General features: G+C 41.7%; 1 protein-coding gene across 4 annotated transcripts; it reads left to right on the plus strand.

Annotated features, from left to right (window-relative positions):
• Nucleotides 1-307: 307 nt before the first annotated feature.
• MGC84691 (protein) lies at nt 308-10,432 on the plus strand. Of its 4 annotated transcripts, none has more exons than XM_018240001.2 (15): nt 314-450; nt 3,750-3,774; nt 3,891-4,039; nt 4,398-4,560; nt 4,658-4,902; nt 5,054-5,243; nt 6,461-6,495; nt 7,361-7,399; nt 7,508-7,614; nt 8,957-9,086; nt 9,282-9,383; nt 9,594-9,717; nt 9,797-9,897; nt 9,978-10,119; nt 10,216-10,432. In XM_018240001.2, exons 1-15 carry the CDS (start codon nt 438-440, stop codon nt 10,253-10,255), a joined length of 1,605 nt encoding a protein of 534 aa, XP_018095490.1. In that variant the 5' UTR covers nt 314-437; the 3' UTR covers nt 10,256-10,432.
• Nucleotides 10,433-11,932: the final 1,500 nt, after the last annotated feature.

Raw genomic sequence — 11,932 nt, forward strand, 5'->3', positions numbered from 1 at the left:
CTGGCGGGACAATTTCAATCCCATATGCAGAAGCCAGGCTTAGAATTCAGTGAATGAGGTGTTTAAAAACAAATAGAAGAGTCAGCAGCGTCATCTCTCTCTCCACACACACAAGCACTTCCCTTTATATACTGGCTACTGCGCCATACCATAAACACGCGCAACACAACTACCACATGTCTCTTCTCTGTTTTATTATTCTTCACAACATACAACGTTATAACGCTCATAATCACAAATCAGAGCTCTGTTTCACGCTCGTTAATAAGGTATTTCCGATACGACTCCTCATAGCCCCACCCCCTTTGGTTTGCATAATGGGATGTCCCGAGTGCATATAAAGGGGCTGCAGCTACACCGCCGCCACACTGTGCGCTACGGAAGCGAGTTACTGACGTGTGTGGGCGGTGCTTTCGGGACATCAGCGATACCGCAACATGGCCGCCAACGGTAAGAACGGGCGCTGTTGCTTTATGATCCGCCCATTGTATTTAATATCCCTGCTTGGGGCGGTACGTGTATAGGGAACCCTACTATATTGCTTTTCAGAAACTTAGTGTTTGTGTCGGTGTGGGGCTATTGTTTGCTGATGTGGGGCTTTTGTTTGCGTGGGTTTAGTGCTGATGTGGGGCTTTGCGCTTGAAACAGGGCAGTTTCCAACGTAGGGATCAGATAATTCCTTGGAACTATTTTGCTTTAGTTTATAGTCCGCTGTCTGTATGATGTCCCGAATAATTGCCATTAACACGCGGCTTTTCTAGTTGCCTCAGTCCCGCCGCTGCTCGTCTCCTCCCGCCATTGGCCTTTATGCGCAGTTGCCGCCATTTTGTCTCCGCAGTGCGCCCCTTGCGCCATTTTATGTCCGGGCAGGGCGTGTGGGGCGGCGCCATTCTGTTAAGTCGTTCATAGACGCAAAGATCGGACGTTCCCATCTCCCGAGCTGCCACTAACCATTCAGATCAAATAAAGTAGTAAAAGAAATGTCGGGACTCCACACACGGGTCCGAAAATCGGATGTTTGCGTCTATGGGCAGCTTGTTGTCAGGATAAATCGTCTGATCGCTGGACGACTAATCGTGTGTAGTAACCTTGTAGTAAAATGTCTCGCCCCCCCACACACATACGAATTAAGTTCTCCATACACTGAGAGATCCGCTCGTTTGCCGATGTCGCCAAATGAGCGAATCTCTCCCCGATGTGCCCACCTTGAGGTGCGCGTAGAGTTGCCACCCAGCTGTTATTTTACAGGCCTAGCCAGTAAGACACCTGCCGGGCCGGTATTAAAAATTTAATTTATAATACCCTTTAAAAAAGCCATTCGCCTGCCCCCAATTCGCGCTGAACTTACCATACGATGTTGCTCCGCCCCTTTTGCGGCACACCACATGGCCCTGCCCCTTTTTGCATCACAGACCACCCCCTTTTTATGCCCACCGGTAATCTTTTTCAGTAAAGGTGGCGACCCTAGGTGCGTGATGTCGGGCTGATCCGATTGTGAGCCCTAGTGCCCAACGATCAGGTCATAACAATGGATAAATGGGCGGTTGGGCTGCAGGAGCGCATCAACGAACAGTTGCGGTCCGTGTTCCGTCCCGTCCAATCAACGTGGCCAGATCAATCAGGGAAGCCCGTTGGAGGGCCCCATACACGGGCCAATAAACTGCCGACTCTGTCTGTCTGCAGCTTTTATTGGCCCGTGTATGGCCACCTTACGACCCTATAGGACTGAGGAATGTTGATAACATCGCTTTCTGTTATTTGTGAGACATTTTGCGTAAAAAAAATAAGAATGTACCAATGTATTATACTCATTTAGATATAGAAGAATTGTGCTTAAAAAAGTAGTGTTTCAGGCTGATTTATTGAATATTTCTGCAAAAACCCTAATAATCCCTCCCTTCTCTTCCACTTGCTGCTCCCTGAATTCCCAGGCTGTGCACTCAGCTCACTGCACTGTAGGACAGGAACCAATCAGCAGCTAGCAGGACCTGATAGGGAACTGAAGCCTGTCTGTGCTTGTGTGACTGCAGGGCTGTGATTGGCTGTCCCCCTCCTACTGTGCTTCTGGCAGGGACCGTTAGGACACGCCCACCCCTCATTTGAAACACAGACAGGGACCAGAGAACATCTATAGGGAGCTCCAATAAAGGGGCTATTTTTAAAGATAATATTAATGTTTAGCCCCATGTAAAAGCAACACCAGATATTACTCACAATTGCCTACACAATTAGGGTTTTTTCCATTTATCCTATATGTCTCGTTTTAAGCATAGTAATCATAGTTTAATCGGGTTGAAAAAAGACAGTCTGTCAAGTTCAATCCCTCCAAATGAAGACCCAGCATCCATACACATTTGTGTCTCTGGTGTTTACAGACTCTAAACTGTTACAATTTTACATTGAGTTGATCCATTTCTCAGCAGAATCTCTGGAGTATTAGCAACTATTGTATCATTTTAACAGCTGCCTGTAATGAAACTGACAAAGAAAAGAAATGTGTCCACTAAATGTATCAGTTTAGAACAGTTAAAGAGCCGACAAGCCCTCCCAGAGCTGCTTTAGAAGATGAAAAATGACACTTTACACTTCATTATTAGAAAAACAGTCACAGAAAATAGAAAGTCATTGGAAAAAGTCTTTCTGGTGAACAATCTGAAAACAACTGAACTGATTAGTGTTTGAAGGTTAACAAACCCTTTAAGTTTAGAAATACGTTTAAATACAGCAGAACCCCTATTTTATGTTTTTCAGGGAGCCAGGAAAATGTAAAAATCAGGAAAGTTTGTTAAAGCAACTTTTTCTTCAAGTAGTGAAAGGATATAAGCACAGGGGTCAAATACAATATTTAGTGCATTAATAACAAGGGATTAAGCATTATTTAAAGTGATACTGACACATTCCTATAAAAATCATAGCAACGTGTCCGTATCAAGTAAATCATTCCCCTCAAAGCTGCAGCAGCCCCCGTAAACCTGTGTTCACCCCACCCTCCAACGTTGCTAAATGATCTTCTGAACTGTTTCAGTGCCGCTGGGCTGTGGGCGGTGTGATCCTTCCATAGGCTGATTACGAATGAAAACATTACTTCAGCCTATGGAAGAATTGCTGCGCGTCCAGCATCACTGAAGCAACGCGGAAGAACTGTTAGTGGTGTCAGTCGGTCTGCTGCACACAGGTTGGGGGGGGGCTTTGCGGGGAACTATTCCGGGTGCAGCGTTTACTTGATACTGATACATTCCTATGTTTTTATAGGAATGTGTCTGTATCGCTTTAAGCAATAAGTGATTGGTGGACTGTATAAGGGGCAGACTAAGAGGAATTTACCATTTACAAGCAGAACCATGGCAAAATATACATCTAGTTGGCATGTTAAAGGGGAAGTAAAGTCTAAAATAGAATAAATCCAGAAATGCTATATTTTGTATACAAAACATAAACATGAACTTACTGCACCACAAACCTAATCAAACAAATGATTTATGCTTTCAAAGTTGGCCACAAGGGGTCACCATCTTGTAACTTTGTTATACATCTTTGCAATGATAACAATTTAGTTACCGGTATCCAGAAAACCTCAGTTTCTGAGTAAGGGATCCCATACCTGATTTAAATAAGGAATTTGCTGTTAGCTGTGGGTAACACTCTGTTTTGCATAAATAAGTGTTTTTTCGCCTGTCACACAGGATCCTTTTCTGTTTGTTACTTATACTGAATGTTAAATGCAGTTTTACTTTTTTTTTTTTTTCTAGATTACCCACAACAAGCCAGCCAAGGGTAAGAACCATTCTTATATATGTCTTGATCCTTGTTATAGCTTTTACAAACCATTTTTTTGCTATATCCTATCCTATATCCTATACTCCTTTTAATCATTTGACTTTGTATTTTAGGTATGGGGCATACCCCTCCCAAGCAGGCCAGGGGGGTTATAGTCAGCAGCAGGGCAGCCAGCAAGGTTACACTGGCTACAGCCAATCTGCAGGTGGCTCCTCGTATGGACAGAGTGGCTACAGTGCTTCGTATGGTCAAGACCAGAGCTGTATGTAACATTATGTGATCTAACCATGTGCGTGGGATCTAGTAGCACTAAAAGATGTGATTATACTTTGTTGCAAGGCATTGCAGTTATTGAAACATGTTTTAGAGATTGGGCCACATTTTATAGTATTAATGTGTGAGTTGTCATTTTATAAGCATACACATTTTTGATTTTGAGGTACATGCATAGAACAGCTCACTGTTTTAGGATTTGTCCAGTAAGTTTTGAGATGCATTTCAAATTAAGCCAGAAGCAATATTTAGTCAAACTTGTTCACAGAATACATGTGTTTACTCTTCACCTAAAACGTTATGTTTATTTTCCATTGACCCTTAAAAGCAAACCTTTTTCTTTGTAGCTGGATATAGTTCTCAGTCAACTCCACAAGGGTATGGGTCTAGTGCTTATGGAAATTCCCAATCCTCTACGTCCCCTTATAGCAGTGGGCAGCCACAGCAGCAGTCCCAGTCATCTTATTCCAGCTACTCACAGCAGCCTCCAGCCAGTAGCAACACAGGAAGGTGAGTTTCATTACAAAACATGGATGCACACTTTCAGTTGCTAATAGAATTATACATATAAGTGGAAACTAAATTTTTGTAATTTATTTAGTTACAGTGGGAGCTCCCAGTCATCTACCTACCAGCAGCAGCAAAGTGGTGGGTATGGACAGCAGCCAAGTGGTGGTTATGGAAGTCAGCAGAGCAGCTATGGAGGTCAACAGCAGTCCAGCTATGGGAGCCAACAGGGTCAGGGTAGTTACGGCAGTCAGCAGCAGCCAAGCTCTTATGGACAGCAGCAGTCAAGCTACAACCAACCTCAGAGCTATGGCCAGCAACAAACACCGTATAGTGGTGGAGGAGGTGAGAAATCAAAAGTAAAGCAATGAGCTGTCAATTCCTCTTCCAACAAAATGCATGCTAATTCTATTGCTAGTTTACATTTATAGAGGTGTAGTGTTAAAATCGTTTGTCTAATCTATTTCTGCAGTGTCTGATGTCTGATTCTTTGCAGCTGGTGGTTATAATCAGGACTCTCCTTCCGCGGGCAGTGGAAGCTATGGTGGTGGATCTGATCAGGGTGGCTATGGAGGACAAGACAGCAGAGGCAGGGGACGTGGAGGATTTGGAGGGCGAGCAGGAGCTGGTGGAGGTGGCTTTGACAGCCGTGGAAGGGGCAGCCGTGGTGGTAGAGGAGGCATGGGGTAGGTATTTTGCCGGGGGAAGTTAGAAATAATAGGTGTGAGTGTTTGGGGATAAAGTGGTCTGTTTTGGAAGCACTTTGAATGAATTCTCGTTTGTTCTGGATTGTGATGTATTCAGCTGAACATGAAATTGAGAATATATCACTATGCACTGGGGCCAGTGAGTCTTCAGTCTCATGCCATTGGCTCGTGGTTAGTGTTTGTAAACAGATTCCTAAGCACTGACAACTATTACTCATGGGTGTAAAGAGAGGAAGGTGTTTTCATGCCACATTGTTTAGTAGGTTCTGAGTCTGTCCATCTACACTACTGATAAAATGTATGAGAAAGGTACTACTAAAAGCATTATGGTCATTTGGAAGAAAAAAAGAATAAGGCAGGCAGGTTGGGTTTCTAAGAGTCCTGTGCAATTCAGCACTGTATTCTATGGTTTTAAATGGTATGCTGAATCTCTCAAGCTGAAATAAAGGTTAGGAGAGCCTGGGTAATGCAACTGTACTGGGTGGATTGCTGCATACCAAACAAACATTTCTTTGCAAACTAGAGTATGAATTAGGTTGCTGTCTTTCAAAGTCATGTCAAGGGGTGGGGTTGTTGTGTAAAGTGTGTATATGTGCTGATAGTAGCAGTGTAGTAAACTTGCTCTGCCAAAGTGGTCTCTGCACTATTGCTGGCGTATGGTGAGTATGCACTAGTAGACTTTGCAGGGTTAGGAATACAACTGACAAATCTTGTTTGCTTTGTTGCTCTTTGCTTTATGTTAACAAACTCTGCATTTTATGTGCTACAGGTTTTCAAGGTGTCTCGCCAGCTTTCACAGTAGCTTTATCAGCACAATATTTATAAGTTTAGTGTTAAGATTTCTTTAGAGGTACCCAAAGTACCTAAACCCAAAACTCCTTGGTACTCAGGTTATTCTGAACAAAACTTGGTATACACAACCATAATGAACTGCCACTGAAAGAAAAGGTGTCACACAATTTCTGTTAATTGTTAAGAGAAAAGTGTAATTTCAAGATTGCCATAAAATGGCTTAGAATCGAAGAAGGAGTCAATGTAGCACAAATCGTAGCAGTGGAAATAATGAAAGAAGCAAGTGTGTTAGTTGTACAGAGTGCTGGCACGCCCAGACACGGTGTGTGTTGCTGAATAAGAAAACTACTGTAGCCTCGGGAAACACAAACAAAAACTTCAATTTCTCCTAATTGTCTTCTCAGCGGTGGTGAACGGGGAGGATTCAGTAAATTTGGTGGTAAGTGAAGAGTTCAAAATATCAAACCCAAACTCCTGTACTGTTTTCCATTTAAAGCCATTCATAAAGCACCGGGTGTTTTAACTGGAATACTCCATTGTGAACATTCCGGTGTAGGTAACTTTGTGTCAGTGCAATAATAAATGGTTACATCAGACTTCAAAGCAAACGTTATGGTGTGCACTGAGACCGATGCAGGGACCATGTTTAATGAGGGCAAGCACAGATGTGCTATTTGCATGCATGTGAACTGGGTCACTTACAAACCATGTTAAGATTGGGTTCTTGGTAAATAGAATTCACTATAAGTGGATGAAGTGTAACAATCTAGGAACTTTGTGGTGCGGCTAAAAAAATGAATGGTTTTGGTATAGAGGTGGCTTGTACATATACCGGTGTATGTGATACCTTCTGGTCACTAGTTAGCATGCTGCAAATGTAACCGTTTATATTCTGGAATGAAGTGTGTGCAGTACTTTAAATCGTGTAAAATGGCTAGGAAAAAGTCACTAATGCAACAAGGAATTGTGCAAACGGGAAATAACCTTGAACTAGGGATGAGCATTCACAATACACATTACGGTATCATTTATCTGCTGCAATGGTTCACATCTATTGCTTGTGCGGTGTTGGACTATAAGGTTTACACAATACCGCTTGCTACATATACAAAGGGTTTTCTGCTACCCTCAAATGTGTTATAAGACAGTCATTTTCAGTGTCATTCAGATTTGGGATCCGGTGTCTTAATGTTTAACTGACTGGGTGTTTTGTGAATGTTTGGGTGTGGGCTTTAGGTTTCATTGTTCTTCATAAAGTGCAAATTCATTTTCTAAAATGGCACGGTCTCTGTTTTTCTTAAAAGGACCACATGAAGGTGGAGGACCCCCCAGACATGAGATGGGTCAGTATCTGACTGTTAAAACTTTTTGGAAAGTGTTTAACAGTGCAGCACATTGCATTTTATATCATAAATTGCATTTTAAATCACAAATTGTGTATTCCTTTATAGATGAACAAGACAACTCCGACAACAACACAATCTTTGTGCAAGGCCTTGGAGAGAATGTTACAGTTGAGTCGGTTGCCGACTACTTCAAGCAGATAGGAATCATCAAGGTATGGGGTTGTCTTAAAGGAAAACTATACCCCCAAAATGAATACTTAAGCAACAGATACATTTACATCATTAAGTGGCATATTAAAAAATCTTACCAAACTGGAAAATATATTTAAGTAAATATTAAAAACATTAAATCCAAATTCTATTTTTATTAAAGCATTCATAGCTGTTGTAAACTCGTTTAAGAATCTCGGCTGTCAATCAAATATTGTCTGCCCCTCCTCTATGCCTTAGGCAATTACTTTCACTTTCCATTCAGAACTTCCTACATGTCAATGCTCTGCCTACATTCCCCCAGTTCTCTTAACCATTTAATTATGTAGCCAGGAGATGGGGATGGACATCAGGTCTCCACTCAGCACATACAAAATTCTGAGATGATACAAGACTTGCCTTAATAACAGTGTCCACACAATGGCTCCTGCCTGCTTGTTATAATTATGAATTCCCAGACTGACAAACAAGACTCAGTTAATTGATAGTGTAATTAAAGTTAATTTTGCTGGATTTGGAATAATTGTTTAGGGTGATTAATTTTACTCTGCTATGCTAGGGGTTTTTAAATGCCATGTGGCGTCACCCCTAATTCAATGAGCTGGGTTTATTGTAAAAGGCAGTGTGCATGTTCATGGGTATCGGTATGTCTGAGCTTAATCTTATGGGCAGCTGCAAACACTTACACTTACAGAGGAGTAAAGTAAATGATAGTGACGGACATTTGTATGCCATGGCTACCAATAGATTTGCTATTCATCACGTTGGAAAATGGATGCTCTGTAGTTAGCACAGCAGTAGCATACACGTGTGGCCAAACTTGTCAACAGTAGTAAGCTCTAATAATGCTTTGAGCCGCATTTTTTTTTTTTAATTACTTGCGGTCGCCTTCTTCTGGCTCTTTCCAGCTTTCAAATGGGGTCACTCTAAAATCAAATGCTTTGTAAGGCTAAACATTATTGCTACTTTTTATCACTCCTCTTTCTAGTCAGGCCCTGCCCTATTCATATTCCAGTCTCTTATTCATGCATGGTTGCTAGGGAATTTGGCCCCTAGTAACCACATTGCTGAAACAGCAGTTTGAAGAGCTACTGAATAAAAAGCTAAACTCAAACCACATTTTCTCAGAATATCACTCCCTGCATCATACTAAGTTAATTTACAGATGAACAACCATTTTAACTGAAATGCTTGATAAGTAGGTTTTTAGGTGCAACAAGCAATGCCAATTAGTGATAAATGACAGACTATTGTCTAAGGCTTTTTATGACCTTAGAGGTAAGACCGTTCATTTCAGGAATATTGGAAAGATAGTAAAGTCATTAATTTTATCTCCCTCCCTAGATTAACAAGAAGACTGGCCAGCCTATGATTAATCTCTATACAGATCGTGAAACTGGCAAACTGAAAGGAGAAGCTACAGTTTCCTTTGATGACCCACCATCTGCCAAGGCCGCTATTGATTGGTTTGATGGTGAGTTGCTTTTTTTGTAGCCATTATAAAATTATAAATGTTACTTGAAAGTCGAAACCCACGGCTGTGGGTTTTAATTTTAATAGAGTAAGTTTTCATACAATGGGACAGGTGAGCGATGTAAATTACCAATTCTGAAAATTAAGGTAATGTGAATGCAACAGATTATGAGCAAAGTATTACATTTATCTCTAGGCAAAGAGTTCTCTGGCAATCCGATTAAAGTGTCATTTGCTACAAGAAGAGCAGATTTTAATAGCCGAGGTGGTGGCAATGGAAGAGGCAGAGGACGTGGTGGTGAGTTAATTGCCTGTTTGCAAACACCAATAATTAACTGATTATCTTTTAGAGATATAACTGGCTTTTGCAGTTAACAGAGGTTGCCTTTACTGTATGGTGCCCTTGTGTTGAAATAGAGGTGTAATGTTACTGGTGATACAGCCAATAATGTCATGTATTCACAATGTGGGTGTGTAAAGGCATAACACAATACTGCACCTTAATTAGGACCCATGGGACGTGGCGGATTTGGTGGCCCCCCTGGAGGAAGCAGCAGCCGGGGAGGTAGTGGTGGATACCCAAGTGGTGGAGGAGGCCAACAGCGAGCTGGAGACTGGAAATGCCCCAACCCGTAAGTATAGGCAGCTCAGAAATGTTTCAGTCTTTTGTATCTATTCACATGTGTGGCTAACTTGTTTGTCTCTTTGCAGGACTTGTGAGAACATGAACTTCTCATGGAGAAATGAGTGTAACCAGTGTAAGGCTCCTAAGCCTGAAGGCCCTGGTGGTCCAGGGGGCTCCCACATGGGTGGTCAGTATCTTTTCATTTGAGACAAAGGGTTTTTTGTGTGTTTTGTGTCTTCCTGTTTCTCATACAAGATGTAATTGCAGGTGGTTTTGGTGATGAAAGAAGAGGTGGCCGTGGTGGCTTTGATCGTGGAGGTTTCAGAGGTAGGGGAGGTGACCGGGGAGGCTTCAGAGGTGGCCGAGGTGGAGATCGTGGAGGATATGGACCAGGGAAAATGGATTCCAGGTAATTGTAATGGTGCTTCATGCAGCGCGTGTTGTTTGCATACAATGCTTTTTTTGTAAGACTTTGTATATCATTTTTTTTTTTCTGCCACCCCAGGGGAGATCACAGACAAGACAGAAGGGACAGGCCTTATTGACCGGGACCACCATGATATTTCTACAGTTTTTTTTTTTTTTCATGTTTTATTTTGTATGTCTGGATGTGTCCTATGGATTCTTTCTGAATATATTGAATTTGTATTACCTCCGCTGTGCGCTTGTGCATTTTAACAGTATTTGTAAATTCCTCACCCATTAAACAAGTTACATTTTGAGTGTGTACTTTGAAGTCTTTACTGGAATGCAGGTGACATTTGGGGTAGAATTAAAGCTACACTGATAAATTGCATGAAACTTTGTAGAGCAATTCTGCTTCTTGTTTGTACTGCTTGCAATCGGATGATTTTACCCGTCTGCTTATGTTTGGCTGCCATAATGATACTGTGTTGTTCAGAAAATATGGAAGATGTTGTACATCATCCCTCCGTATTCAAATGAGCTGGTGGGAACAGTCATGTGATTTTTTTCTTTAGCTGGATATGGTTTAGCTTCATTTTTCACAGAATTAATTCAATAAATTGAATTAGGGACATCACTTGTGGCCAGATGAAAATGAAAGCTTGTGTGCTGAAATAACGAATGCTTTAGTGCAATAGCTGGGTGGAAGAGGTGGATTTAGGGGTGATTTTAGTTCATTAGTGTATTGTGGAAAGCAAATAAAATGCTGCAGAAGAGTGATGTGTTAGTGCAGTGAGGGGCCTGTGCTACAGCAGAATGCTATGTTGTTAGAGTAGAGAGTTAGAGCACCAGTGGGGAGAAAAATGACTTGTCATGGAAAGAGGAAAATAAATTCTTTATATTGAAATTGACAGTGGATGAGTTCTCCATCAATAAACAAAATTTCTATAGTCTCTATACACTTCATAACTGCCTCACCAAGTTCATTTTTTTTTTTCCATGCCTGATGTAGATTTTACACAGTTAATACACTGCTCCTGCTGCTTCAACCCAGACTTCCCCAGCTAACAGTCTGGTGCTCAGCAGTGATAGAGTTTCTTACAGTGACTAAATTACAAGTGTCTCTGAGCCAATGGTGGGGCCCTGGTGTGTTGTGCCCTGAGCTTCAGACCGGTAATGACCACTAACCAAATGCTCCGGGAATTTCATAGTGGCTAAAGGTGGCCATAGACGCACAGATAATATTGTACGAAATAAATTTTCGTATGGTGGAAAAAGAGGTGACTGATATTGGCAGAAGACATGAATATCGGTCGGCTCGTTAATCAGACTTGATGGAAAATTTTGATTGGGTGCCTTTGAAGGAACCCAAACATCGGCCATTGTTAGTGCTTAATTGTCAGATACAGGTAGAACTCTATTGTTTGTACCTGTATATCTGACCATTCAGCTCTACACGTGTGTATTGAAACCAATGATCTTTCTTGGAAAGATCGTAATTGTTACGTCTATGGCCACCTTGACTCGTGTAACCCTTGCTGTGCAGCTATCTGTGTCTGTTTCCCAGCCTGCCTCATTTATCCCCTGCTCCAAACACAGACCTTTAGAGCTGCTCAGGCCGCCTGCTACTTGTGTGACATCACAACAAACTTCTCTTTCACTAGTTTCTGCCATACCAAGTTCATGATGTACATCTTCTCTAATCCTAATTTAATTTACTATGACTAAGGGCCCCCTAACAGTTAACTATCTAGATGTACAGGTTACATATTCAGAAGGAAGGTTTATTACAGACCTATAAAAGAAATTAACAGATA

Source organism: Xenopus laevis, chromosome 9_10L, assembly GCF_017654675.1.
Source record: "Xenopus laevis strain J_2021 chromosome 9_10L, Xenopus_laevis_v10.1, whole genome shotgun sequence".
NCBI lineage: Eukaryota > Metazoa > Chordata > Amphibia > Anura > Pipidae > Xenopus > Xenopus laevis.